Below are 27,490 nucleotides of genomic sequence, written 5' to 3'. Positions count from 1 at the left end.
CTCTGCTGTGACAATGCGGTCTGTGGGTGGCGCTCCCTCCATATCGCTCTTCTCTCCTTTAGCAGTAGCAGCTTCTCCTCTCAGGGCAGCGTCTTCTGTCAGGATGGGCCCCTGGATCGTGCTGGTGGCTGTCACTGCCTGTCTGTCTGTCCCCGGCGCTGTCAGTAAGGTCAGTCTGTCCTCCCATCCTCTCATTTTATCCTGAGCTCTCTGGAAGCGAGGAGTTAATAGACCGCCCTTCGTTGGCCCCCGGGGACGGCCCCCCCTTCCGGCTGCACCTGTCACCACTATTATGTGCCCCCCCTCTACCGCCATCATCTAAGGCAGACATATGCCTCGGCCTGGTGGTCCTCGCTTACCTCATCCTCACCAACGACCCCCCCCCCCCCCCCCGAGGCTGCTGGGATATCAGTCAGAGTCATTTGTGCCAATTAGAGGGGGCCGTAACGTCGTACCAAGATGTCTGGATGCTTCTGCGTACGCGTCCTGTGTCCAGGGCAGATCAGCGGGCGACCCGGGAAAAGGGGCGGCATTTTGTGCTTTACTGTTCTGAACTAAAGGTCTGCACATAATAATTGTGCGCAAGTAACCGAGCCGAACCGTACATTATACAGTGATGCCGCACAAATGATGTCACCGCACCGTGTCCTATAGCGCCAGTGGCCACATAATACCATAAAGTTCAAAAGTAATACCACCATACAGTCATACAGCGCTCACCTAATACCCCCATACATTACCGTACGCTCACCTGATACCGCCATACAGTACCGTACGATCACCTGATACCGCCATACAGTACCGTACACTCACCTAATACCCCCATACATTACCGTACGCTCACCTAATACCGCCATACAGTACCGTACACTCACCTAATACCCCCATACATTACCGTACACTCACCTAATACCCCCATACATTACCGTACGCTCACCTGATACCGCCATACAGTACCGTACGCTCACCTAATACCACCATACAGTAACGTACAATCACTTGATACCGCCATACAGTACCGCATACTCACCTAATACCACCATAGTCATACAGCGCTCACCTAAATTACCGTATGCTAACCTAATACCACCATACAGTACCATACACTCGCCTAATACCGCCATACAGTACCGCATACTCACCTAATACCGCCATACAGTACCATACACTCACCTAATACCACCATACAGTACCGCACGCTCACCTGATACCGTCATACAGTAACGTACGATCACCTAATACCGCCATACAGTACCAAACACTCGTCTCATACCGCCATACAGTACCGCATACTCACCTAATAGCACCATACAGTACCGCATACTCACCTAATACCGCCATACATTACCGTACACTCACCTAATACCGCCATACATTACCATACACTCACCTAATACCACCATACAGTACCGCATGCTCACCTGATACCGTCATACAGTAACGTACGATCACCTGATACCGCCATACAATAACATACGCTCACCTAATACCGCCATACAGTAACATACGCTCACCTAATACCTCCATACAGTACCGCATACTCACCTAATACCGCCATACATTACCATACGCTCACCTAATACCGCCATACATTACCGTACGCTCACCTAATACCGCCATACAGTACCATACACTCACCTAATACCACCATACAGTACCGCACGCTCACCTGATACCGCCATACAGTAACATGCGATCACCTGATACCGCCATACAGTAACATACGCTCACCTAATACCACCATATAGTACCGCACTCTTACCTAATACCGCCATATAGTACCGTACACTCACCTAATACCGCCATATAGTACCACATGCTCACCTAATCCCGCCATACAGTACCGTACACTCACCTAATACCGCCATACAGTACCGTACACTCACCTAATACCGCCATACAGTGTCGTACAGCGCTCACTTAATACCGCCATACAGTACTGTAGGCTCGACTAATACTGCCATACATTACCGTACACTCACCTAATACCGCCATACAGTACCATACACTCACCTAATACCGCCATATAGTACCGCACTCTCACCTAATCCCGCCATACAGTACCGTACACTCACCTAATCCCGCCATACAGTACCATATGCTCACTTAATACCGCCATACAGTGTCGTACAGCGCTCACTTAATACCGCCATACATTACCGCATGCTCACCTAATACCGCCATACAGTACCGTATACTCACCTAATACTGCCATGCATTACTGTATGCTCACCTAATACCGCCATACAGTGTCGTATACTCACCTAATACCACCATACAGTACCGCATACTCACCTAATACCACTATACAGTACCACACAGTGTCGTACAGCGCTCACCTAATACCGCCATGCAGTGCTATAATAGTGTTACATAATGCTACAGCTGAATGCCTAAATCTGATCATACATAATGGCGTCCACATAGTGTATAATAGTGTTATATGAATGTTATGGCAGCACTGAGCAGTAAGTTCCTAATCAGCCGCTAGTGTGGAGGTTGTAGGCAATGAAGGGTCAGACGAGGGTAGTGACCACCTTGGGGCGACCCCCCAACTGCCCTGGCGCCTTCCCATTCACAGTATGGCTGTATAGTGTCATGGCGAGTAATAAGGTGACGGTATAGCTATATACTGGGAAGGCGTGTGGCCCCTACCCTTGTTCAGAGGCCAGAGTTGTACTGTGATTGAGCGGCCCCGACCCAGTGCAAGGGCGGGGCCAAGACTGTAGACCTGCCATGATCACACGGCCCTGTGATGCCTTATGCTCTATATAAGATTGGTTATAATGCTGCTCGTCAAAGGCCAGATGAAGGCGCTGAGATGTTCAGCCCGCGAGGCCCTCACCTGCACGGTCTCCTCCTGCCGGCAAGGCCTCAGCCACCTCCTGCCGGCAAGGCCTCCTTCTGCCCGCCAGACCTCGGCCTCCTTCTGCTCGCAAGGCCTCGGCCCCCTCCTCCTGCCAGCGAGGCCTCCTCCCTCTGCCCGCCAGACCTCGGCCTCCTTCTGCTCGCAAGGCCTCGGCCCCCTCCTCCTTCCTGCGCGGCCTCCTTCTGCCAGTGAGGCCTCCTCCTGCCCGCAAGGCCTCGGCCTCCTCCTCCTGCTGGTGAGGCCTCCTCCTTCCTGCGTGGCCTCCTCCTGCCCGTGAGGCCCCGGCGTACTCCTCCTGCTGGCGAGGCCTCCTCCTGCGTAGTCTCCTTCTGCCAGTGAGGCCTCCTCCTGCCCGCAAGGCCTCGGCCTCCTCCTCCTCCGCAAGGCCTCGGCCTCCTCCTTTCTGCGCAGCATCCTCCTGCCCGTGAGGCCCCGGCCTACTCCTCCTGCTGGCGAGGCCTCCTCCTGCGTGGTCTCCTCTTGCCGGCGAGGCCTCCTTCCTGCAAGGCCTCCTCCTGCCCGCGGGGCCTCGGCCTTCTCCTCCTACCCGTGAGGCCTCCTCCTGCCGGTGAGACCTCCTCCTGCCCGGTTCCTCCCTCCTAGTGTGTCATTGCACTTGTTTCCTTCTTCTAGGTGAGGGTACGGATGTTGGCATCCACTCCAGACTTCTGAGGATGCTTGTCTAGGGTACAACTACCATTGCTCCTTAGGCCACTCTGACAAATTTGTTTTTTTACCGTGACTACTGCGGCGTTTTGACCATTGCATTAATCGCGGTACAAGGTTCCCAGGCCCTGCAGACCTGTGCCTGACCGCAGCGTTTTCTAACACTGCACTTTGAGCGCTGCCTGCTCTAATTTGCCGTAATTAAAGCACCTCATCACCCATCACAATGTTGGGGTGCGCTAAAGACCGCTGCCAGAGGCAGTAACCTGCGTCCGAAAACAGTGGTAAAATTGCAGCAAAACGCTGTGATCGAGAAAGCTGCGTTTTGCCGATGGAGTGTGGGTGGGTGGCCTTAGCGTACGCTCTTTGGATGATGGACTCTGGTAAGCTCTTCAGTAGCTCGAGGCCGTCAGTAATTGTTATATTCACCCTCCGTGCGGAACGCTAAACACATTTCTATTGGTTGTAATATGGCAGAGTGACCCGCTGACGGCTCTTTCCTTTGTCATCCAGCCTCTGGGCGTAATGAGCCACGATGACCTTGGGGCCGCTCGAAGGCTCAGAAGAAGCCTACCGTATGAGGCCGACATGATGTCCTATCTGCCCCCAGAACCGGCCCGGAAGGAGACTTCATACCCGGACCTCAGCCAAGCAATGATGGCAAGACTGTCTGCCTACCCTCAAGAAGAGCTTCTTGGCCGGGCCTTGGAGAGGATGGGTAACCCCCGCAGAGTCGAACCTACTCATGATAGTCCGTCCCTCCAACAGTTGGTGGAAGAAGGTCAGAGGAGAGATAAGGAGGCCTTGTACCTGGCAAACCTCCTCCACTTGTGGAACCAAATCCACCAGGGTAAGGCCTTCGTCGAGCAGCTGCAGAGCTTTCCAGGCGCCGTACCATCAGACCTAGCGGACTATCAGAGGCAATACCAGGACTACGATGATCACGGGGTGGTGGGCAGCCGGGCGAGACCACAGATCTCACGGAACCAGATGGCACAGCAGAGCCATTACAGGCAGAATCGGGCCTACGAAGCTCCAGCCATACATCTGCAACCAGAGGGCACCAACGATGACCGATATGCCATGGACGAGGACATGTTAAGGTAGGAGAAGGCATGCAAAACTCAAATACTGGCGGACTAGAGTACCAAACTGATGATGTCATCAAAACGGGCGCAGTGACATCACTTATAGCAACTCTCCACTCCTGGGAAAAATTCTGTCCCTGGACTGGAGGTCGGTTGCCAGCTTTGTCATAAAAAATACCGGGCAAGGTAAAAGGGGGCGTGGTTTGGTGCTGTGGCTTATCACATGCTTTTACCTTCTAGTGGCCACAGCAAGTAACTGCACCTCCCTAGTGGCCCCAATAGTAACACTTCCCCCACAAGTAATAGTGCCTCAGTAGTGCCCTCAATAGTAATAGTACCCCCAGTGGTAACAGTGCCCCAATAGTGTACCCAGTATTAACCCCTTAGTGACGCAATCTTTTTTGGGCTTAAGGATGGAAGAATTTTTGGTGGATTCTCATCTCCACTATTCAAAAGCCATACCTTCTCATTTCCGTCGCTGCGGCCGTATGAGGGCTTGTTTTTTGCGAGACGCGCTGTAGTTTGTATCGCTGCCGTTTTTGGGTCCGCTGACCGTATTGTAACACTTTTATTAATCTTTTTATGATCGCAGGGAGAGAAAACGCATCAATTCTGCCAGTTCTTTGTGGTTTTTTCATAGTGTTAATCCTGCAGTTTAAACGACACGATACGTTTTTTCGGGGGGCGCTACGGTTACAACGAGACCAAAAGGATAATTTTTTTCGGTTTCTCTGCAATAAAACCCTTTTTTTGGAAATTATTTGTATTTCTCTATCACTGCATTCAAAGTCCTGTAACTTTTTTATTTCCCATGGGCGGAGCTCTGTGGGGGCTCATTTTTTGCGAGACGAGATGTAGTTTTTATTGGTACCAATTTGGGGTGCATGCGGCTTTTTTGATCACTTTTATTGCTTTTTGTGGGAGGCAAAATGAAAAAAATAATCATTTTGCCCCCATTTTTTTTAACGCTTTTTGCCGTGCAGAATAAAAAGTGTGTTGAATTTGTTGTACAAGTTGTTACGGATACGAGGATACCAAATATGGGGGATTTTAATTCTAAAAAGGGAGTTTTTTTTACACTATTTTTATCTTATTTTACACTATTTGTGCCCCTGTGGGGGACCTGCACCATAACACCTATGATCACTATGATAAGGCATTGCAGGACAGCAATGTGGGATGTCTGTGTCTGGAGTCCTGTTGCCATGGCAACCCGCCGTCTCTCTCTGTATTTACATCGCGGGAGTCCGATGACGTCAAAGAGGGAGCGCCCTCCCTCTGTGAACCCTTTACATGCCGGGATTTACATAGATAGCGGCAGGGAAGGGGTTAACAGCGGGGGTCGCTGTCCCGATGCACCTCCACTGTTGCAATGAGAGGCCGGCTATCGGTGCCGGGGTCTCTTCTGATCTCATGCTATCCACGGGACATAAGTGTACGGGGTTAATAGTGCCCCCCAGTATTGACCTCAATACTAACAGTACCCCCAGTAGCAGTTCCATTAGTAATAGTGCCTCAAGAAGTGGCAAGATGCAGATGAAGGGCATGAGCCCGGTATGGCGAGGAGGAGATGGGCACGGTATGACGGGCTGGTGATGTGCGCTATATGGCAGGGTGGAGATGGGCACGGTATGGCAGGGTGGAAAGGGAGGGGTGCAATACACATAGACAATGCTCAGGCCGTATAGTGACTGAATCGTTATGACTACAGGGGGGCGGTTGATGGTGGCTGGCAGGGATTGCAGTCACTAGGGCAGGGAGCATGTTGTCAGGGGGTACAGAGGGACTGGTGCTGCTCTGGAGAAGTCTTGGAGGCTGGAATGAGAAGTTCGGGTTAAAGCGGTCCTCAGCCTCATTTCCATAGCGGAGCGGAGAGCCCGGGCTGGGTGATGGATTGAGATGAGGGATACAATGTAGGGCGGCACGGTGCTGTGGATGAGGGATACAATGTAGGGCGGCGCTGTGGATGAGGGATACAATGTAGGGCGGCGCGGTGCTGTGGATGAGGGATACAATGTAGGGCGGCGCGGTGCTGTGGATGAGGGATACAATGTAGGGCGGCGCGGTGCTGTGGATGGGGGATACAATGTAGGGCGGCGCGGTGCTGTAGATGAGGGATACAATGTAGGGTGGTGCTGTGGATGAGGGATACAATGTAGGGCGGTGCTGTGGATGAGGGATACAATGTAGGGCGGCGCGGTGCTGTAGATGAGGGATACAATGTAGGGGGGCGCGGTGCTGTGGATGAGGGATACAATGTAGGGCGGCGCGGTGCTGTGGATCAGGGATACAATGTAGGGTGGCGCGGTGCTGTGGATGAGGGATACAATGTAGGGCGGCGCTGCACTGTGGATGAGGGATACAATGTAGGATGGCACGGTGCTGTGGATGAGGGATACAATGTAGGGTGGCACGGTGCTGTGGATGAGGGATACAATGTAGGGCGGCGAGGTGCTGTGGATGATGGATACAATGTAGGGCGGCGCGGTGTTGTGGATGATGGATACAATGTAGGGCGGCGCGGTGTTGTGGATGAGGGATACAATGTAGGGCAGCACTGCGCTGTGGATGAGGGATACAATGTAGGGGGCGCGGTGTTGTGGATGATGGATACAATGTAGGGAGGCGCGGTGCTGTGGATGAGGGATACAATATAGGGGGCGCGGTGTTGTGGATGATGGATACAATGTAGGGCGGCACTGCGCTGTGGATGAGGGATGCAATATAGGGTGGCGCGGTGTGGTGGATGAGGGATACAATGTAGGGCGGTGCGGTGCTGTGGATGGGGGATACGATATAGGGCGGCACAGTGCTGTGGATGAGGGATACAATGTAGGGGGCGCAGTGCTGTGGATGATGGATACAATGTAGGGAGGCGCGGTGCTGTGGATGAGGGATACAATATAGGGGGCGCGGTGTTGTGGATGATGGATACAATGTAGGGCGGCACTGCGCTGTGGATGAGGGATGCAATATAGGGTGGCGCGGTGTGGTGGATGAGGGATACAATGTAGGGCGGTGCGGTGCTGTGGATGGGGGATACAATGTAGGGGAACACTGCGCTGTGGATGAGGGATGCAATGTTGGGTGGCACGGTGCTGTGGATGAGGGATACAATGTAGGGCAACACTGCGCTGTGGATGAGGGATACAATGTAGGGCAGCGCAGTGCTGAGGATGAGGGATACAATGTAGGGCGGTGCGGTGCTGGGGATGGGGATACAATATAGGGTGGCGCAGTGCTGTGGATGAGGGATACAATGTAGGACGGCGCGGTGCTGTGGATGAGGGATACAATATAGGGTGGCGCAGTGCTGTGGATGAGGGATACAATGTAGGGTGGCGCGGTGCTGTGGATGAGGGATACAATGTAGGGCGACGTGGTGCTGTGGATGAGGGATACAATGTAGGGTGGTGCAGTGCTGTGGATGAGGGATACAATGTAGGGCGGCGCGGTGCTGTGGATGAGGGATACAATGTAGGGCGGCGCGGTGCTGTGGATGAGGGATACAATGTAGGGCAGCGCGGTGCTGTGGATGAGGGATACAATGTAGGGCGGCGCGGTGCTGTGGATGAGGGATACAATGTAGGGTGGTGCTGTGGATGAGGGATACAATGTAGGACGGCACTGCGCTGTGGATGAGGGATACAATATAGGACGGCACGGTGCTGTGGATGAGGGATACAATGTAGGACTGCGCGGTGCTGTGGATGGGGGATACAATGTAGGGTGGGGCGGTGCTGTGGATGAGGGATACAATGTAAGGCGGCGCGGTGCTGTGGATGAGGGATACAATGTAGGGCAGCGCAGTGCTGAGGATGAGGGATACAATGTAGGGCGGTGCGGTGCTGTGGATGGGGGATACAATATAGGGTGGCGCAGTGCTGTGGATGAGGGATACAATGTAGGACGGCACTGCGCTGTGGATGAGGGATACAATATAGGATGGCGCGGTGCTGTGGATGGGGGATACAATGTAGGGTGGGGCGGTGCTGTGGATGAGGGATACAATGTAAGGCGGCGCGGTGCTGTGGATGAGGGATACAATGTAAGGCGGCGCGGTGCTGTGGATGAGGGATACAATGTAAGGCGGCGCGGTGCTGTGGATGAGGGATACAATGTAAGGCGGCGCGGTGCTGTGGATGAGGGATACAATGTAAGGCGGCGCGGTGCTGTGGATGAGGGATACAATGTAAGGCGGCGCGGTGCTGTGGTTGAGGGATACAATGTAGGGCGGCACGGTGTTGTGGATGAGGGATACAATGTAGGGCGGCGCGGTGCTGTGGATGAGGGATACAATGTAGGGCGGCGCGGTGCTGTGGATGAGGGATGCAATGTAGGGCAGCGCAGTGCTGTGGATGAGGGATACAATGTAGGGCAGCGCAGTGCTGTGGATGAGGGATACAATGTAGGGCAGCGCAGTGCTGTGGATGAGGGATACAATGTAGGGCAGCGCGATTCTGTGGATGAGGGATACAATGTAGTGCGGCACGGTGCTGGGGATGAGGGATACAATGTAGGGCAGCACGGTGCTGGGGATGAGGGATACAATGTAGGGCAGCACGGTGCTGGGGATGAGGGATACAATGTAGGGCGGCGCGGTGCTGTGGATGAGGGATACAATGTAGGGCGGCGCGGTGTTGTGGATGAGGGATACAATGTAGGGCGGCACGGTGTTGTGGATGAGGGATACAATGTAGGGCGGCGCGGTGCTGTGCTGTGGATGAGGGATACAATGTAGGGCGGTGCGGTGTTGTGGATGAGGGATACAATGTAGGGCGGCACAGTGTTGTGGATGAGGGATACAATGTAGGGCGGCACGGTGTTGTGGATGAGGGATACAATGTAGGGCAGCTCGGTGCTGTGAATGAGGGATCCAATGTAGGGCAGCGCGGTGCTGTGGATGAGGGATACAATGTAGGGCGGCATGGTGCTGTGGATGAGGGATACAATGTAGGGCAGGGCGGTGCTGTGGATGGGGGATACAATATAGGGCGGCGCAGTGCTGTGGATGAGGGATACAATGTAGGGCGGCGCGGTGCTGTGGATGAGGGATACAATGTAGGGCGATGCTGTGGATGAGGGATACAATGTAGGGCGATGCTGTGGATGAAGGATACAATATAGGGCGGCGCAGTGCTGTGGATGAGGGATACAATGTAGGGCAGTGCGGGGCTGTGGATGGGGGATACAATATAGGGCGGCGCGGTGCTGTGGATGAGAGATACAATATAGGACGGCGCAGTGCTGTGGATGAGGGATACAGTGTAGGGCAGCACTGCGCTGTGGATGAGGGATGCAATGTAGGGCAGGGCGGTGCTGTGGATGGGGGATACAATATAGGGCGGCGCAGTGCTGTGGATGAGGGATACAATGTAGAGCAGCACTGCGCTGTGGATGAGGGATACAACGTAGGGCGGCGCGGTGCTATGGATGAGGGATACAATGTAGGGCGGCGCGGTGCTGTGGATGAGGGATACAATGTAGGGCGGGGAGGTGCTGTGGATGAGGGATACAATGTAGGGCGGCGCGGTGCTGTGGATGAGGGATACAATGTAGGGCGGTGCGGTGTTGTGGATGAGGGATACAATGTAGAATGGCGCGGTGCAGTGGATGAGGGATACAATGTAGGGCGGTGCGGTGCTGTGGATGGGGGATACAATATAGGGCAGCGCAGTGCTGTGGATGAGGGATACAATGTAGGGTGGCGCGGTGCTGTGGATGAGGGATACAATGTAGGGTGGTGCTGTGGTTGAGGGATATAATGTAGGGCAGGGTGGTGCTGTGGATGAGGGATACAATATAGGGCGGCGCAGTGCTGTGGATGAGGGATACAATGTAGGACGGCACTGCGCTGTGGATGAGGGATACAATGTAGGGCGGCGCGGTGTTGTGGATGATGGATACAATGTAGGGCGGCGCGGTGCTGTGGATGAGGGATACAATGTAGGGCGGCGCGGTGCTGTGGATGGGGGATACAATGTAGGGCGGCGCGGTGCTGTAGATGAGGGATACAATGTAGGGTGGTGCTGTGGATGAGGGATACAATGTAGGGCGGTGCTGTGGATGAGGGATACAATGTAGGGCGGCGCGGTGCTGTAGATGAGGGATACAATGTAGGGGGGCGCGGTGCTGTGGATGAGGGATACAATGTAGGGCGGCGCGGTGCTGTGGATCAGGGATACAATGTAGGGTGGCGCGGTGCTGTGGATGAGGGATACAATGTAGGGCGGCGCTGCACTGTGGATGAGGGATACAATGTAGGATGCGCGCGGTGCTGTGGATGAGGGATACAATGTAGGGCGGCGAGGTGCTGTGGATGATGGATACAATGTAGGGCGGCGCGGTGTTGTGGATGATGGATACAATGTAGGGCGGCGCGGTGTTGTGGATGAGGGATACAATGTAGGGCAGCACTGCGCTGTGGATGAGGGATACAATGTAGGGGGCGCGGTGTTGTGGATGATGGATACAATGTAGGGAGGCGCGGTGCTGTGGATGAGGGATACAATATAGGGGGCGCGGTGTTGTGGATGATGGATACAATGTAGGGCGGCACTGCGCTGTGGATGAGGGATGCAATATAGGGTGGCGCGGTGTGGTGGATGAGGGATACAATGTAGGGCGGTGCGGTGCTGTGGATGGGGGATACGATATAGGGCGGCACAGTGCTGTGGATGAGGGATACAATGTAGGGGGCGCAGTGCTGTGGATGATGGATACAATGTAGGGAGGCGCGGTGCTGTGGATGAGGGATACAATATAGGGGGCGCGGTGTTGTGGATGATGGATACAATGTAGGGCGGCACTGCGCTGTGGATGAGGGATGCAATATAGGGTGGCGCGGTGTGGTGGATGAGGGATACAATGTAGGGCGGTGCGGTGCTGTGGATGGGGGATACAATGTAGGGGAACACTGCGCTGTGGATGAGGGATGCAATGTTGGGTGGCACGGTGCTGTGGATGAGGGATACAATGTAGGGCAACACTGCGCTGTGGATGAGGGATACAATGTAGGGCAGCGCAGTGCTGAGGATGAGGGATACAATGTAGGGCGGTGCGGTGCTGGGGATGGGGATACAATATAGGGTGGCGCAGTGCTGTGGATGAGGGATACAATGTAGGACGGCGCGGTGCTGTGGATGAGGGATACAATATAGGGTGGCGCAGTGCTGTGGATGAGGGATACAATGTAGGGTGGCGCGGTGCTGTGGATGAGGGATACAATGTAGGGCGACGTGGTGCTGTGGATGAGGGATACAATGTAGGGTGGTGCAGTGCTGTGGATGAGGGATACAATGTAGGGCGGCGCGGTGCTGTGGATGAGGGATACAATGTAGGGCGGCGCGGTGCTGTGGATGAGGGATACAATGTAGGGCAGCGCGGTGCTGTGGATGAGGGATACAATGTAGGGCGGCGCGGTGCTGTGGATGAGGGATACAATGTAGGGTGGTGCTGTGGATGAGGGATACAATGTAGGACGGCACTGCGCTGTGGATGAGGGATACAATATAGGACGGCACGGTGCTGTGGATGAGGGATACAATGTAGGACTGCGCGGTGCTGTGGATGGGGGATACAATGTAGGGTGGGGCGGTGCTGTGGATGAGGGATACAATGTAAGGCGGCGCGGTGCTGTGGATGAGGGATACAATGTAGGGCAGCGCAGTGCTGAGGATGAGGGATACAATGTAGGGCGGTGCGGTGCTGTGGATGGGGGATACAATATAGGGTGGCGCAGTGCTGTGGATGAGGGATACAATGTAGGACGGCACTGCGCTGTGGATGAGGGATACAATGTAGGATGGCACTGCGCTGTGGATAAGGGATACAATGTAGGGCGGCGCGGTGTTGTGGATGAGGGATACAATATAGGACGGCGCAGTGCTGTGGATGAGGGATACAATGTAGGACGGCACTGCGCTGTGGATGAGGGATACAATGTAGGACGGCACTGCGCTGTGGATGAGGGATACAATGTAGGACGGCACTGCGCTGTGGATGAGGGATACAATATAGGATGGCGCGGTGCTGTGGATGAGGGATACAATGTAGGACTGCGCGGTGCTGTGGATGGGGGATACAATGTAGGGTGGGGCGGTGCTGTGGATGAGGGATACAATGTAAGGCGGCGCGGTGCTGTGGATGAGGGATACAATGTAAGGCGGCGCGGTGCTGTGGATGAGGGATACAATGTAAGGCGGCGCGGTGCTGTGGATGAGGGATACAATGTAAGGCGGCGCGGTGCTGTGGATGAGGGATACAATGTAAGGCGGCGCGGTGCTGTGGTTGAGGGATACAATGTAGGGCGGCACGGTGTTGTGGATGAGGGATACAATGTAGGGCGGCACGGTGTTGTGGATGAGGGATACAATGTAGGGCGGCGCGGTGCTGTGGATGAGGGATACAATGTAGGGCGGCGCGGTGCTGTGGATGAGGGATGCAATGTAGGGCAGCGCAGTGCTGTGGATGAGGGATACAATGTAGGGCAGCGCAGTGCTGTGGATGAGGGATACAATGTAGGGCAGCGCAGTGCTGTGGATGAGGGATACAATGTAGGGCAGCGCGATTCTGTGGATGAGGGATACAATGTAGTGCGGCACGGTGCTGGGGATGAGGGATACAATGTAGGGCAGCACGGTGCTGGGGATGAGGGATACAATGTAGGGCAGCACGGTGCTGGGGATGAGGGATACAATGTAGGGCGGCGCGGTGCTGTGGATGAGGGATACAATGTAGGGCGGCGCGGTGTTGTGGATGAGGGATACAATGTAGGGCGGCACGGTGTTGTGGATGAGGGATACAATGTAGGGCGGCGCGGTGCTGTGCTGTGGATGAGGGATACAATGTAGGGTGGTGCGGTGTTGTGGATGAGGGATACAATGTAGGGCGGCACAGTGTTGTGGATGAGGGATACAATGTAGGGCGGCACGGTGTTGTGGATGAGGGATACAATGTAGGGCAGCTCGGTGCTGTGAATGAGGGATCCAATGTAGGGCAGCGCGGTGCTGTGGATGAGGGATACAATGTAGGGCGGCATGGTGCTGTGGATGAGGGATACAATGTAGGGCAGGGCGGTGCTGTGGATGGGGGATACAATATAGGGCGGCGCAGTGCTGTGGATGAGGGATACAATGTAGGGCGGCGCTGCGCTGTGGATGAGGGATACAATGTAGGGCGGTGCTGTGGATGAGGGATACAATGTAGGGCGGTGCTGTGGATGAGGGATACAATGTAGGGCGGCGCGGTGCTGTGGATGAGGGATACAATGTAGGGCGGTGCTGTGGATGAGGGATACAATGTAGGGCGATGCTGTGGATGAGGGATACAATGTAGGGCGATGCTGTGGATGAGGGATACAATGTAGGGCGATGCTGTGGATGAGGGATACAATATAGGGCGGCGCAGTGCTGTGGATGAGGGATACAATATAGGGCGGCGCAGTGCTGTGGATGAGGGATACAATGTAGGGCAGTGCGGGGCTGTGGATGGGGGATACAATATAGGGCGGCGCAGTGCTGTGGTTGAGGGATACAATGTAGGGTGGCGCGGTGCTGTGGATGAGAGATACAATATAGGACGGCGCAGTGCTGTGGATGAGGGATACAATGTAGAGCAGCACTGCGCTGTGGATGAGGGATACAACGTAGGGCGGCGCGGTGCTATGGATGAGGGATACAATGTAGGGCGGCGCGGTGCTGTGGATGAGGGATACAATGTAGGGCGGGGAGGTGCTGTGGATGAGGGATACAATGTAGGGCGGCGCGGTGCTGTGGATGAGGGATACAATGTAGGGCGGCGCGGTGCTGTGGATGAGGGATACAATGTAGGGCGGTGCGGTGTTGTGGATGAGGGATACAATGTAGGATGGCGCGGTGCAGTGGATGAGGGATACAATGTAGGGCGGTGCGGTGCTGTGGATGGGGGATACAAAATAGGGCAGCGCAGTGCTGTGGATGAGGGATACAATGTAGGGTGGCGCGGTGCTGTGGTTGAGGGATACAATGTAGGGCAGGGTGGTGCTGTGGATGAGGGATACAATATAGGGCGGCACTGCGCTGTGGATGAGGGATACAATGTAGGGCAGCACGGTGCTGTGGATGAGGGATACAATGTAGGGCGGCGCGGTGCTGTGGATGAGGGATACAATGTAGGGCGGCGCTGTGCTGTGGATGAGGGATACAATGTAGGGCGGCGCGGTGCTGTGGATGAGGGATACAATATAGGGCGGCGCGGTACTGTGGATGAGGGATACAATGTAGGGCGGTACGGTGCTGTAGATGAGGGATACAATGTAGGGTGGTGCCGTGGATAAGGGATACAATGTAGAGCGGCACAGTGTTGTGGATGAGGGATACAATGTAGGGCGGCGCAGTGCTGAAGATGAGGGATACAATGTAGGGCGGCGCTGCGCTGTGGATGAGGGATACAATATAGGGTGCTGCGGTGCTGTGGATAAGGGATACAACGTAGGGCGGTGTGGCGCGGTGCTGTCGAGGAGGAATACAATATAGGGTGGCGCAGTGCTGTGGTTGAGAGATACAATAGAGCGTAGCACAGTGTTGTGAATGAGGGATGCAATGTAGGGCGGCGCGGTGCCGTGGAGGGCTGTGGATGAGAAATACAATGTAGGGCGATGCTGTGGATGAGGGATACAATGTAGGGTGGCGCATTGCGTGGATGAGGGATACAATGTAAGGCAGCGCGGTGCTGTGGATGAGGGATACAATGTAGGGTGGTGCGGTGCTGTGGATGAGGAATACAATGTAGGGCGGTGCGGTGCTGTGGATGAGGAATACAATGTAGGGTGGCGCGGTGCTGTGGATGAGGGATACATTGTAGGGTGGTGCGGTGCTGTGGATGAGGAATACAATGTAGGGCGGTGCGGTGCTGTGGATGAGGGATACAATGTTGGGTGGTGCGGTGCTGTGGATGAGGGATACAATGTAGGGCGGTGCGGTGCTGTGGATGAGGGATACAATGTTGGGTGGTGCGGTGCTGTGGATGAGGGATACAATGTAGGACGGCACGGTGCTGTGGATGAGGGATACAATGTAGGGCGATGCTGTGGATGAGGGATACAATGTAGGGTGGTGCGGTGTGGTGGATGAGGGATACAATGTAGGGTGGCGCGGTGCTGTGGATGAGGGATACAATGTAGGGCGGCGCGGTGCTGTGTATGAGGGATACAATGTAGGGCGGCGCGGTGCTGTGGATGGGGGATACAATGTAGGGTAGCGGGGTGCTGTGGATGAGGAATACAATGTAGGGCGGTGCGGTGCTGTGGATGAGGGATACAATGTTGGGTGGTGCGGTGCTGTGGATGAGGGATACAATGTAGGGCGGTGTGGTGCTGTGGATGAGGGATACAATGTAGGGTGGTGTGGTGCTGTGGATGAGGGATACAATGTTGGGTGGTGCGGTGCTGTGGATGAGGGATACAATGTAGGGCGGTGCGGTGCTGTGGATGAGGGATACAATGTAGGGTGGTGCGGTGCTGTGGATGAGGGATACAATGTAGGGTGGCGCGGTGCTGTGGATGAGGGATACAATGTAGGGCAGCGCGGGGCTGTGGATGGGGGACACAATGTAGGGCGGCGCGGTGCTGTGGATGGGGGATACAATGTAGGGCGGCACGGTGCTGTGGATGAGGGATACAATGTAGGGTGGCGCAGCGCTGTGGATGAGGGATGCAATATCGGGTGGCGCAGTGCTGTGGTTGAGAAATACAATAGAGCGTAGCACAGTGTTGTGAATGAGGGATGCAATGTAGGGCGGCGCGGTGCCGTGGAGGGCTGTGGATGAGGAATACAATGTAGGGCGATGCTGTGGATGAGGGATACAATGTAGGGTGGCGCATTGCGTGGATGAGGGATACAATGTAAGGCAGCGCGGTGCTGTGGATGAGGGATACAATGTAGGGCGGTGCAGTGCTGTGGATGAGGGATACAATGTAGGGTGGTGCGGTGCTGTGGATGAGGAATACAATGTAGGGCGGTGCGGTGCTGTGGATGAGGGATACAATGTTGGGTGGTGCGGTGCTGTGGATGAGGGATACAATGTAGGGCGGTGCGGTGCTGTGGATGAGGGATACAATGTTGGGTGGTGCAGTGCTGTGGATGAGGGATACAATGTAGGACGGCGCGGTGCTGTGGATGAGGGATACAATGTAGGGCGATGCTGTGGATGAGGGATACAATGTAGGGTGGCGCGGTGCGGTGGATGAGGGATACAATGTAGGGTGGCGCGGTGTTGTGGATGAGGAATACAATGTAGGGCGGTGCGGTGCTGTGGATGAGGAATACAATGTAGGGTGGCGCGGTGCTGTGGATGAGGGATACATTGTAGGGTGGTGCGGTGCTGTGGATGAGGAATACAATGTAGGGCGGTGCGGTGCTGTGGATGAGGGATACAATGTTGGGTGGTGCGGTGCTGTGGATGAGGGATACAATGTAGGGCGGTGCGGTGCTGTGGATGAGGGATACAATGTTGGGTGGTGCGGTGCTGTGGATGAGGGATACAATGTAGGACGGCACGGTGCTGTGGATGAGGGATACAATGTAGGGCGATGCTGTGGATGAGGGATACAATGTAGGGTGGTGCGGTGTGGTGGATGAGGGATACAATGTAGGGTGGCGCGGTGCTGTGGATGAGGGATACAATGTAGGGCGGCGCGGTGCTGTGTATGAGGGATACAATGTAGGGCGGCGCGGTGCTGTGGATGGGGGATACAATGTAGGGTAGCGGGGTGCTGTGGATGAGGAATACAATGTAGGGCGGTGCGGTGCTGTGGATGAGGGATGCAATGTTGGGTGGTGCGGTGCTGTGGATGAGGGATACAATGTAGGGCGGTGTGGTGCTGTGGATGAGGGATACAATGTAGGGTGGTGTGGTGCTGTGGATGAGGGATACAATGTTGGGTGGTGCGGTGCTGTGGATGAGGGATACAATGTAGGGTGGTGCGGTGCTGTGGATGAGGGATACAATGTAGGGTGGCGCGGTGCTGTGGATGAGGGATACAATGTAGGGCAGAGCGGGGCTGTGGATGGGGGACACAATGTAGGGCGGCGCGGTGCTGTGGATGGGGGATACAATGTAGGGCGGCACGGTGCTGTGGATGAGGGATACAATGTAGGGTGGCGCTGCGCTGTGGATGAGGGATGCAATATCGGGTGGCGCAGTGCTGTGGTTGAGAAATACAATAGAGCGTAGCACAGTGTTGTGAATGAGGGATGCAATGTAGGGCGGCGCGGTGCCGTGGAGGGCTGTGGATGAGGAATACAATGTAGGGCGATGCTGTGGATGAGGGATACAATGTAGGGTGGCGCATTGCGTGGATGAGGGATACAATGTAAGGCAGCGCGGTGCTGTGGATGAGGGATACAATGTAGGGCGGTGCAGTGCTGTGGATGAGGGATACAATGTAGGGTGGTGCGGTGCTGTGGATGAGGAATACAATGTACGGCGGTGCGGTGCTGTGGATGAAGGATACAATGTTGGGTGGTGCGGTGCTGTGGATGAGGGATACAATGTAGGGCGGTGCGGTGCTGTGGATGAGGGATACAATGTTGGGTGGTGCAGTGCTGTGGATGAGGGATACAATGTAGGACGGCGCGGTGCTGTGGATGAGGGATACAATGTAGGGCGATGCTGTGGATGAGGGATACAATGTAGGGTGGCGCGGTGCGGTGGATGAGGGATACAATGTAGGGTGGCGCGGTGTTGTGGATGAGGGATACAATGTAGGGCAGCGCGGGGCTGTGGATGAGGGATACAATGTAGGGCGGTGCTGTGGATGAGGGATACAATGTAGGGCGGCGCGGTGCTGTGGATGAGGGATACAATGTAGGGCGGCGCGGTGCTGTGGATGAGGGATACAATGTAGGGTAGCGGGGTGCTGTGGATGAGGGATACAATGTAGCTCGGAGCGGTGCTGTGGATGGGGGATACAATGTAAGGTGGCGCGGTGCTGTGGATAAGGGATACAACGTAGGGCGGTGTGGCGCGGTGCTGTGAAGGAGGAATACAATATAGGGTGGCGCAGTGCTGTGGTTGAGAGATACAATAGAGCGTAGCACAGTGTTGTGAATGAGGGATGCAATGTAGGGCGGCGCGGTGCCGTGGAGGGCTGTGGATGAGAAATACAATGTAGGGCGATGCTGTGGATGAGGGATACAATGTAGGGTGGCGCATTGCGTGGATGAGGGATACAATGTAAGGCAGCGCGGTGCTGTGGATGAGGGATACAATGTAGGGTGGTGCGGTGCTGTGGATGAGGAATACAATGTAGGGCGGTGCGGTGCTGTGGATGAGGAATACAATGTAGGGTGGCGCGGTGCTGTGGATGAGGGATACATTGTAGGGTGGTGCGGTGCTGTGGATGAGGAATACAATGTAGGGTGGTGCGGTGCTGTGGATGAGGGATACAATGTAGGGCGGTGCGGTGCTGTTGATGAGGGATACAATGTTGGGTGGTGCGGTGCTGTGGATGAGGGATACAATGTAGGACGGCACGGTGCTGTGGATGAGGGATACAATGTAGGGCGATGCTGTGTATGAGGGATACAATGTAGGGTGGTGCGGTGTGGTGGATGAGGGATACAATGTAGGGTGGCGCGGTGCTGTGGATGAGGGATACAATGTAGGGCGGCGCGGTGCTGTGTATGAGGGATACAATGTAGGGCGGCGCGGTGCTGTGGATGGGGGATACAATGTAGGGTAGCGGGGTGCTGTGGATGAGGAATACAATGTAGGGCGGTGCGGTGCTGTGGATGAGGGATACAATGTTGGGTGGTGCGGTGCTGTGGATGAGGGATACAATGTAGGGCGGTGTGGTGCTGTGGATGAGGGATACAATGTAGGGTGGTGTGGTGCTGTGGATGAGGGATACAATGTTGGGTGGTGCGGTGCTGTGGATGAGGGATACAATGTAGGGCGGTGCGGTGCTGTGGATGAGGGATACAATGTAGGGTGGTGCGGTGCTGTGGATGAGGGATACAATGTAGGGTGGCGCGGTGCTGTGGATGAGGGATACAATGTAGGGCAGCGCGGGGCTGTGGATGGGGGACACAATGTAGGGCGGCGCGGTGCTGTGGATGGGGGATACAATGTAGGGCGGCACGGTGCTGTGGATGAGGGATACAATGTAGGGTGGCGCAGCGCTGTGGATGAGGGATGCAATATCGGGTGGCGCAGTGCTGTGGTTGAGAAATACAATAGAGCGTAGCACAGTGTTGTGAATGAGGGATGCAATGTAGGGCGGGGAGGTGCTGTGGATGAGGGATACAATGTAGGGCGGTGCTGTGGATGAGGGATACAATGTAGGGCGGCACGGTGCTGTGGATGAGGGATACAATGTAGGGCGGTGCTGTGGATGAGGAATACAATGTAGGGCGATGCTGTGGATGAGGGATACAATGTAGGGTGGCGCATTGCGTGGATGAGGGATACAATGTAAGGCAGCGCGGTGCTGTGGATGAGGGATACAATGTAGGGCGGTGCAGTGCTGTGGATGAGGGATACAATGTAGGGTGGTGCGGTGCTGTGGATGAGGAATACAATGTAGGGCGGTGCGGTGCTGTGGATGAGGGATACAATGTTGGGTGGTGCGGTGCTGTGGATGAGGGATACAATGTAGGGCGGTGCGGTGCTGTGGATGAGGGATACAATGTTGGGTGGTGCAGTGCTGTGGATGAGGGATACAATGTAGGACGGCGCGGTGCTGTGGATGAGGGATACAATGTAGGGCGATGCTGTGGATGAGGGATACAATGTAGGGTGGCGCGGTGCGGTGGATGAGGGATACAATGTAGGGTGGCGCGGTGTTGTGGATGAGGGATACAATGTAGGGCAGCGCGGGGCTGTGGATGAGGAATACAATGTAGGGTGCTACGGTGCTGTGGATGAGGGATACAATGTAGGGCGGTGCTGTGGATGAGGGATACAATGTAGGGCGGCGCGGTGCTGTGGATGAGGGATACAATGTAGGGCGGCGCGGTGCTGTGGATGAGGGATACAATGTAGGGTAGCGGGGTGCTGTGGATGAGGGATACAATGTAGCTCGGAGCGGTGCTGTGGATGGGGGATACAATGTAAGGTGGCGCGGTGCTGTGGATGAGGGATACAATGTAGGGTGGCGCGGTGCTGTGGATGAGGGATACAATGTAGGGTGGCGCGGTGCTGTGGATGAGGGATACAATATAGGGGGCGCTGCACTGTGGATGGGGGATACAATGTAGGGCGGCACGGTGCTGTGGATGAGGGATACAATGTAGGGCGGCACGGTGCTGTGGATGAGGGATACAATATAGGGGGCGCTGCACTGTGGATGGGGGATACAATGTAGGGCGGCGCGGTGCTGTGGATGAGGGATACAATATAGGGGGCGCTGCGCTGTGGATGAGGGATACAATGTAAGGTGGCGCGGTGCTGTGGATGAGGGATACAATGTAGGGTGGCGCGGTGCTGTGGATGAGGGATACAATGTAGGGTGGCGCGGGGCTGTGGATGAAGGATACAATGTAGGGCGGTGTGGTGCTGTGGATGAGGGATACAATGTTGGGTGGTGCGGTGCTGTGGATGAGGGATACAATGTAGGGTGGCGCGGTGCTGTGGATGAGGGATACAATGTAGGGTGGCGCGGTGCTGTGGATGAGGGATACAATATAGGGGGCGCTGCACTGTGGATGGGGGATACAATGTAGGGCGGCACGGTGCTGTGGATGAGGGATACAATATAGGGGGCGCTGCACTGTGGATGGGGGATACAATGTAGGGCGGCACGGTGCTGTGGATGAGGGATACAATATAGGGGGCGCTGCACTGTGGATGGGGGATACAATGTAGGGCGGCACGGTGCTGTGGATGAGGGATACAATATAGGGGGCGCTGCACTGTGGATGAGGGATACAATGTAGGGCGGCACGGTGCTGTGGATGAGGGATACAATATAGGGGGGCTCTGCACTGTGGATGAGGGATACAATATAGGGGGCGCTGCACTGTGGATGGGGGATACAATGTAGGGCGGCGCGGTGCTGTGGATGGGGGATACAATGTAGGGCGGCACGGTGCTGTGGAGAGCTTTATGGATGAAGGTAGCGAGTTTAAATTGAATTCTGTATGTAACGGGTAGCCGGTGCAGTGACCGGCACAGGGCAGAGACATCCGAGTAGCGGCTGGACAGGAAGATGAGCCTGGCTGCCGCCTTCAGGATGGATTGGAGAGGGTAGAGTCTGGTGCGGGGGGCCGATCAGCAACGAGTTGTAATAATCGAGCCGGGAGTGGATGAGGGCGACAGTGAGCGTTTTTAGTGTGTCCGCGGTGAGAAATGAGCAGATTCTTGCGATGTTCTTGAGGTGCGGCTGACATGTTCGGGCCAGAGATTGGATGTAGGGGGTAAAGGAGAGATCAGAGTCGAATATGACCCCAAGGCAGCGGGCATGCTGGGAGTTATGGTGCCACAGCCTGAGATGGAGATGTCAGGAGGAGGGCGGTTAGTGGAGAGTGGAAATACCAGCAGGTCTGTTTTAGAGAGGTTTAGTTTTAGGCAGAGAGAGGTTAAATCTTACTGTTATTTGTAGCTCCGCTATCAGTGGCAGTAGAACAGCGCCCCCTCTCTGTAAATAGAGGGGAGGGAGCTGATGGGGTCACTTGTAAGGAGGGGGACGTCGGCGCACAGTGTGAGCTAATCCCATCTCTCATTCTGCCTCACAGGTACCTGGTAACGCGCGTCCTTTCTGCAATGAATGACGCCGAAATGCCTCGGCGCCTGCCACCAAGTGCTCCTCGCCGCATGCGGCGCTCCTTGGAAGACAACCTTGATGAAGACACCCCGGCCAACCTGCTCCGTGTCAAACGTCTGGACACTGACAACACCGACTACACGCCCAACGGGCTGCTCCACCGAAAGCGGATTGAGGGCGACCCCGATATTCAGATCCGACCCCAACACTTTACAGATCAGAGGGTCACAGAGCAACTGCTGAAGTATTTCCCGGAGTAGTTATCCACATGACCGCCCATATTACGCTTGTACGCCCCACGGGCTCCTCATCTGACACCGCATACATCATCATATCCATCCGAGACCTGTCAGTCGGACGCTGTGACTTTCTCCCGTGTTGGTTTCCTGCTCTGTCATTGGCTACTCTGAAGCGTCTCTGTGTTCCCCCAAGACCACCAGGCTGTAGAGCACATTCACTGCCATCTCGGTAGAGGGGGCGCCATTCAATAGTAGATCCGAGTACCGCTTGATCTCTTGTGCGCACATCTGGATGTGTCTATTAACCCTTATGGAGGAGGAGGAGGACGGGGTCCGACCAGCTACCAGTAACAATCATAAAATCAAAGATGGAGGACCTCCTCCCCCTCCTCCCTCTATAATGAATATGGCCGACTCCGGCCCCCGCATCTCTTCGTTGACCACCGCCATGGCACCTTCTAGTAGACGGATCAGCCTCGTGGTCACCTCAGTCCGACAGGAAGACCACCACAGGGGTCACAGCTGCTCCACTATACAGTTCTTGGCATCAGAGACCTTATAGAATGTATCACCCCGATAACCCCAGGAGATACACTTGTCGCCCCCATCTGTCCTTCCAGCCACCACCACAATGGCACATATCAGCACATGCCATCCTGGATTTCTGCACACCCAACAGCACTCCTACCGAACGGTAGATCATATCCAAATCCCAAAGCCACCTACCCCATAGGACGGATCGACCGCTCATGAAGGGGCCTCGGCTCCTGAATCATGGTCCACAAAAATCGCCCTCAAAGCGAGAGCGATGTGGACGTAGCGGAGGGCCGTACGAGGCTCTTAAAGGGGTTGTCCAGCATCATTAGTGAAGGCCCCAGAGGTGAAATGAGAAGCTCCAGGGCCCCAACCTTGTACCAGGGCCCCTGCCCGCCGTGTGCCACTGATTTCACTGCGGTTTTCTCATGTGACACAGGGGTCTTTGGACCCCAAAGGCTCTGGGGCCCAGAAGCTGCTACCTCTGCACCCCTATAGCCATCACTGGTCTGAACGGAGAGGTTAGAGTATTCGGTCCTGGTCGCCATCAAGGATCAAGTGAAGATCGCGTCCCTCTGCCAATATTCTTAGAGATGGCTAAATTGATTGATGTACGTTAAGGGAAAGGTCATGTGACTGCCCGGCCGCCATCCACTGCTACCGGACGGTGCCGGATCAGAACCTCAGGGGCGGAATCAGAGCCGGGCGGATGACTGGCGTTACTGTCCAACATCAGCGCAATCTTCCAAGTTCAGGAGAAGGGAGACCTGCGGAGACAACGGGGCGGCCGCACCTCACCGCCGCGCCATTCACTGTCACCGCCAACAATGGGGGAACTACAAAAACCTCAACGGCATTGAGATAGCGCCAACCGCCGGTGTGATGGCATCCAGTAATCACATTGCACAGGGAGAAAGGGGCGCAGAAATGTAGAGAATGAACTCAGACACTCTGCAGGCTGGATGACTGCTTGTGGCCCCTAGGACTACGGCAGCACCCCCCAGCTAATAGCTCCGCCCCCAGGACCTGTAGTGCCCACTAGATGTGTGACTTTTCCAAGAAATACCCCCTTCAACCAGGGGGACGTGATCTTCACTTGATCCAATGTCAGATCCACCAGCAGCCTCATGTATAGAGTGATACGGACCGCTATTCCAGCATTTCCTAGACATAAACAGCGCCAAATCTGCTGTCGAGAAACCACATGGCGCTCACTAGGGGTGGTTGCACGCAGCGTGTATAACTGCGGCACAAACCGCTGCGCCGCCGCGAATCTTTGCCATGAATTCATTTGCAGGTTTTGCCCTTTGAATGAGCAAAATGAATGTGCGCAAATTCTAAAACCATTCCGCGCGGATCTGCGTGACTTCTTAGGGCGGATCTCTGCGGAATCACATTGGAGATTCCCCATGCAAGGGCTAAGACTGCAGGTAAATCTTCGGCAAGACTGCGTTCGCACCGCCTTACGGGTTTATGTCTCATTTTTGAAGCAGAGAAACAGAATTAAAAATGAACTAAACGCTCCAGTTTTTGCCCCGTTATTTGCTGCAAAAAAGGGAAGGTTTTCGGATCGCGTTCTGCTTCAGCGGAACAAAGAGCTCTGTAAACGGCGCCATTTGTTCTGTTAAGTAATAGCAGACCTACTAGATCCCGCAGATCCCTACTAGATCCCGCAGATCCCTACTAGATCCCGCAGATCCCTACTAGATCCCGCAGCGATCGGCCGGGAACACCGGAAGCGCTTGTTGCCTTTTCAATTCCGTTTCTCTGCATCAAAAATGCTAAATCCATAACGCGGTGCGACCGCGGCCTAAAGCGGCCATTCCCTAATGTTGTGCTGACAGGACGTCCGAGGTGGAGTCACCCTTTAGACTGACGGCCGTTCCGTCTTTTCCTGTCCTCTCCCTTGAGAATGTAAGGAACCGGCGCCAATCTTGCACCTTAATGTAATAGTTTACAGGCATTGTGAAAGCTGCTGCAGGGGGTCACCGTCCCCCACGTACCTGTCCTACCAGCATAACCAAGGCGTTCTGGATCACATGACCAGCTGCCCGTAGCGGCCAGCCAAAACCCGCTGCCTCTTTAGACCGGCTGTCACTGGTTGGTCGCTACGGACAACATTGACGCTTACGATACGCAAGGCCCATTGTCTCTGGTATACACAAGTCCGACAAGACCCATATCTGTCCATATATTACCCGCGGTGCTCCCGTATCTGACCCACGGCACACCCATATCTGTCCACATCTTACCTGTGGTGCGCCCATATCTGTCCACATCTGACCCGCAGCGCTCCCATATCGGTCCACATCTGACCCGCAGCGCTCCCGTATCTGTCCACATCTGACCTGCGGCGCTCCCGTATCTGTCCCCATCTGACCCGCAGCACTCCCGTATCGGTCCACGTCTGACCCGCAGCGCTCCCGTAACGGTCCACATCTAACCCGCTGGGTACCTGTATCTGTCCCCATCTGACCCGCAGCGCTCCCGTATCGGTCCACATCTGACCCGCAGCACTCCCGTATCGGTCCACGTCTGACCCGCAGCGCTCCCGTAACGGTCCACATCTAACCCGCTGGGTACCTGTATCTGTCCCCATCTGACCTGCAGCGCTCCCGTAACGGTCCACATCTAACCCGCTGGGTGCCTGTATCTGTCCCCATCTGACCCGCAGCGCTCCCGTATTGGTCCACATCTGACCCGCTGGGTGCCTGTATCAGTCCACATCTGACGCGCAGCGCTCCCGTATCAGTCCACATCTGACCCGCTGGGTGCCTGTATCGGTCCACATCTGACCCGCAGCGCTCCCGTAACGGTCCACATCTAACCTGCTGGGTGCCTGTATCTGTCCCCATCTGACACGCAGCGCTCCCGTAATGGTCCGCATCTGACCCGCAGCGTTCCCGTATCGGTCCACATCTGACCCGTGGCGTTCCGATATCGGTCCACATCTGACCCGTGGCGCTCCCGTAATGGTCCCCATCTGACCCGCAGCGCTCCCGTATCGGTCCCCATCTGACCCGTGGCGCTCCCGTATCGGTCCACATCTGACTCCCAGCGCTCCCATATCGGTCCACATCTGACCCGTGGTGCTCCCGTATCAGTCCACATCTGACCCGCGGCGCTCCCGTATCGGTCCACATCTGACCCACGGCGCTCCCGTATCGGTCCACATCTGACTCCCAGCGCTCCCATATCGGTCCACATCTGACCCGTGGCGCTCCCGTATCGGTCCACATCTGACCCGTGGCGCTCCCGTATCGGTCCCCATCTGACCCGTGGCGCTCCCGTATCGGTCCCCATCTGACCCGTGGCGCTCCCGTATCGGTCCCCATCTGACCCATGGCGCTCCCGTATCGGTCCCCATCTGACCCGTGGTGCTCCCGTATCGGTCCCCATCTGACCCGTGGTGCTCCCGTATCGGTCCCCATCTGACCCGTGGCGCTCCCGTATCGGTCCCCATCTGACCCGTGGCGCTCCCGTATCGGTCCCCATCTGACCCGTGGCGCTCCCGTATCGGTCCCCATCTGACCCGTGGTGCTCCCGTATTGGTCCCCATCTGACCCGTGGCGCTCCCGTATCGGTCCCCATCTGACCCGCGGCGCTCCCGTATCGGTCCCCATCTGACCCGTGGCGCTCCCGTATCGGTCCCCATCTGACCCGCGGCGCTCCCGTATCGGTCCCCATCTGACCCGTGGCGCTCCCGTATCGGTCCCCATCTGACCCGTGGTGCTCCCCTCCACCGTCACCCGCTCTGTCGCCCAGGCTATAATGTTATTTTTCTATCCTCGCTTAGCGCTTAGATGTAAAGAGGCGTCACTTACTGTATTTTGCTCTGCAGGTAAATAAACTGATGTATCCACATCCGGCTCTTCCTCCTGTTTTACACACCATTCTATCAGTGCCCGTCGGAGAGGTTGATGCTCCGCCCACTTATATAGGACACGCCCCAAGGCATTGGGGTCACAAGTTGCACACAGGACCCCTCATCAAACCCAGAATGAGTACAGACCCAACTAGACCCATGCAGGCGATCATGCGGATCTACTCTGGGGTCTGTATGTATTCGGGGGGTCTAAGTCTACATCCACAGGCTCCCTTCAGGGAATAAAAGATGCTGGGAAAGTTAAATAAGCCTAATTAAAAGAAAAAAAATGTTTAAAAAACATAAATTTTCCCCTCAGACCCCATTTAAAATCCATAAAATATGTGTGTGTTCTATATATTGTATAACATCCCCCCCTAGAAGGAGTGTGTGTGTGTATATATATATATATATATATATATATGGTTTGGTTCCGTGTTAGGGCCCATTTACACAGGATGAGTGTTGGGCTAATGGTGCCCGCCC

The 27,490-nt window shown here is 55.3% G+C and overlaps 1 protein-coding gene across 1 annotated transcript; it reads left to right on the top strand.

Annotated features, from left to right (window-relative positions):
• Positions 1 to 70: 70 nt before the first annotated feature.
• Positions 71 to 27,003, top strand: PCSK1N (proprotein convertase subtilisin/kexin type 1 inhibitor). The gene is made up of 3 exons (XM_066579963.1): positions 71 to 169; positions 4,049 to 4,638; positions 22,338 to 27,003. The coding sequence occupies exons 1-3, from the start codon at positions 104 to 106 to the stop codon at positions 22,624 to 22,626; spliced, it is 945 nt and encodes a 314-aa protein (XP_066436060.1). The 5' UTR covers positions 71 to 103; the 3' UTR covers positions 22,627 to 27,003.
• Positions 27,004 to 27,490: the final 487 nt, after the last annotated feature.

This window comes from Eleutherodactylus coqui, chromosome 10 (genome assembly GCF_035609145.1).
Source record: "Eleutherodactylus coqui strain aEleCoq1 chromosome 10, aEleCoq1.hap1, whole genome shotgun sequence".
Lineage (NCBI taxonomy): Eukaryota > Metazoa > Chordata > Amphibia > Anura > Eleutherodactylidae > Eleutherodactylus > Eleutherodactylus coqui.
Note: the sequence above shows the minus strand (reverse complement) of the source record. Positions and strands in the feature narration are given on the sequence as shown.

Coding starts and splice junctions, on each gene's coding strand:
- PCSK1N (XM_066579963.1), top strand. CDS start 104: ATGGGCCCCTGGATCGTGCTGGTGGCTGTCACTGCCTGTCTGTCTGTC. Junction 170..4,048: donor TCCCCGGCGCTGTCAGTAAG/GTCAGTCTGTCC, acceptor TTTGTCATCCAG/CCTCTGGGCGTAATGAGCCA. Junction 4,639..22,337: donor ATGGACGAGGACATGTTAAG/GTAGGAGAAGGC, acceptor TCTGCCTCACAG/GTACCTGGTAACGCGCGTCC.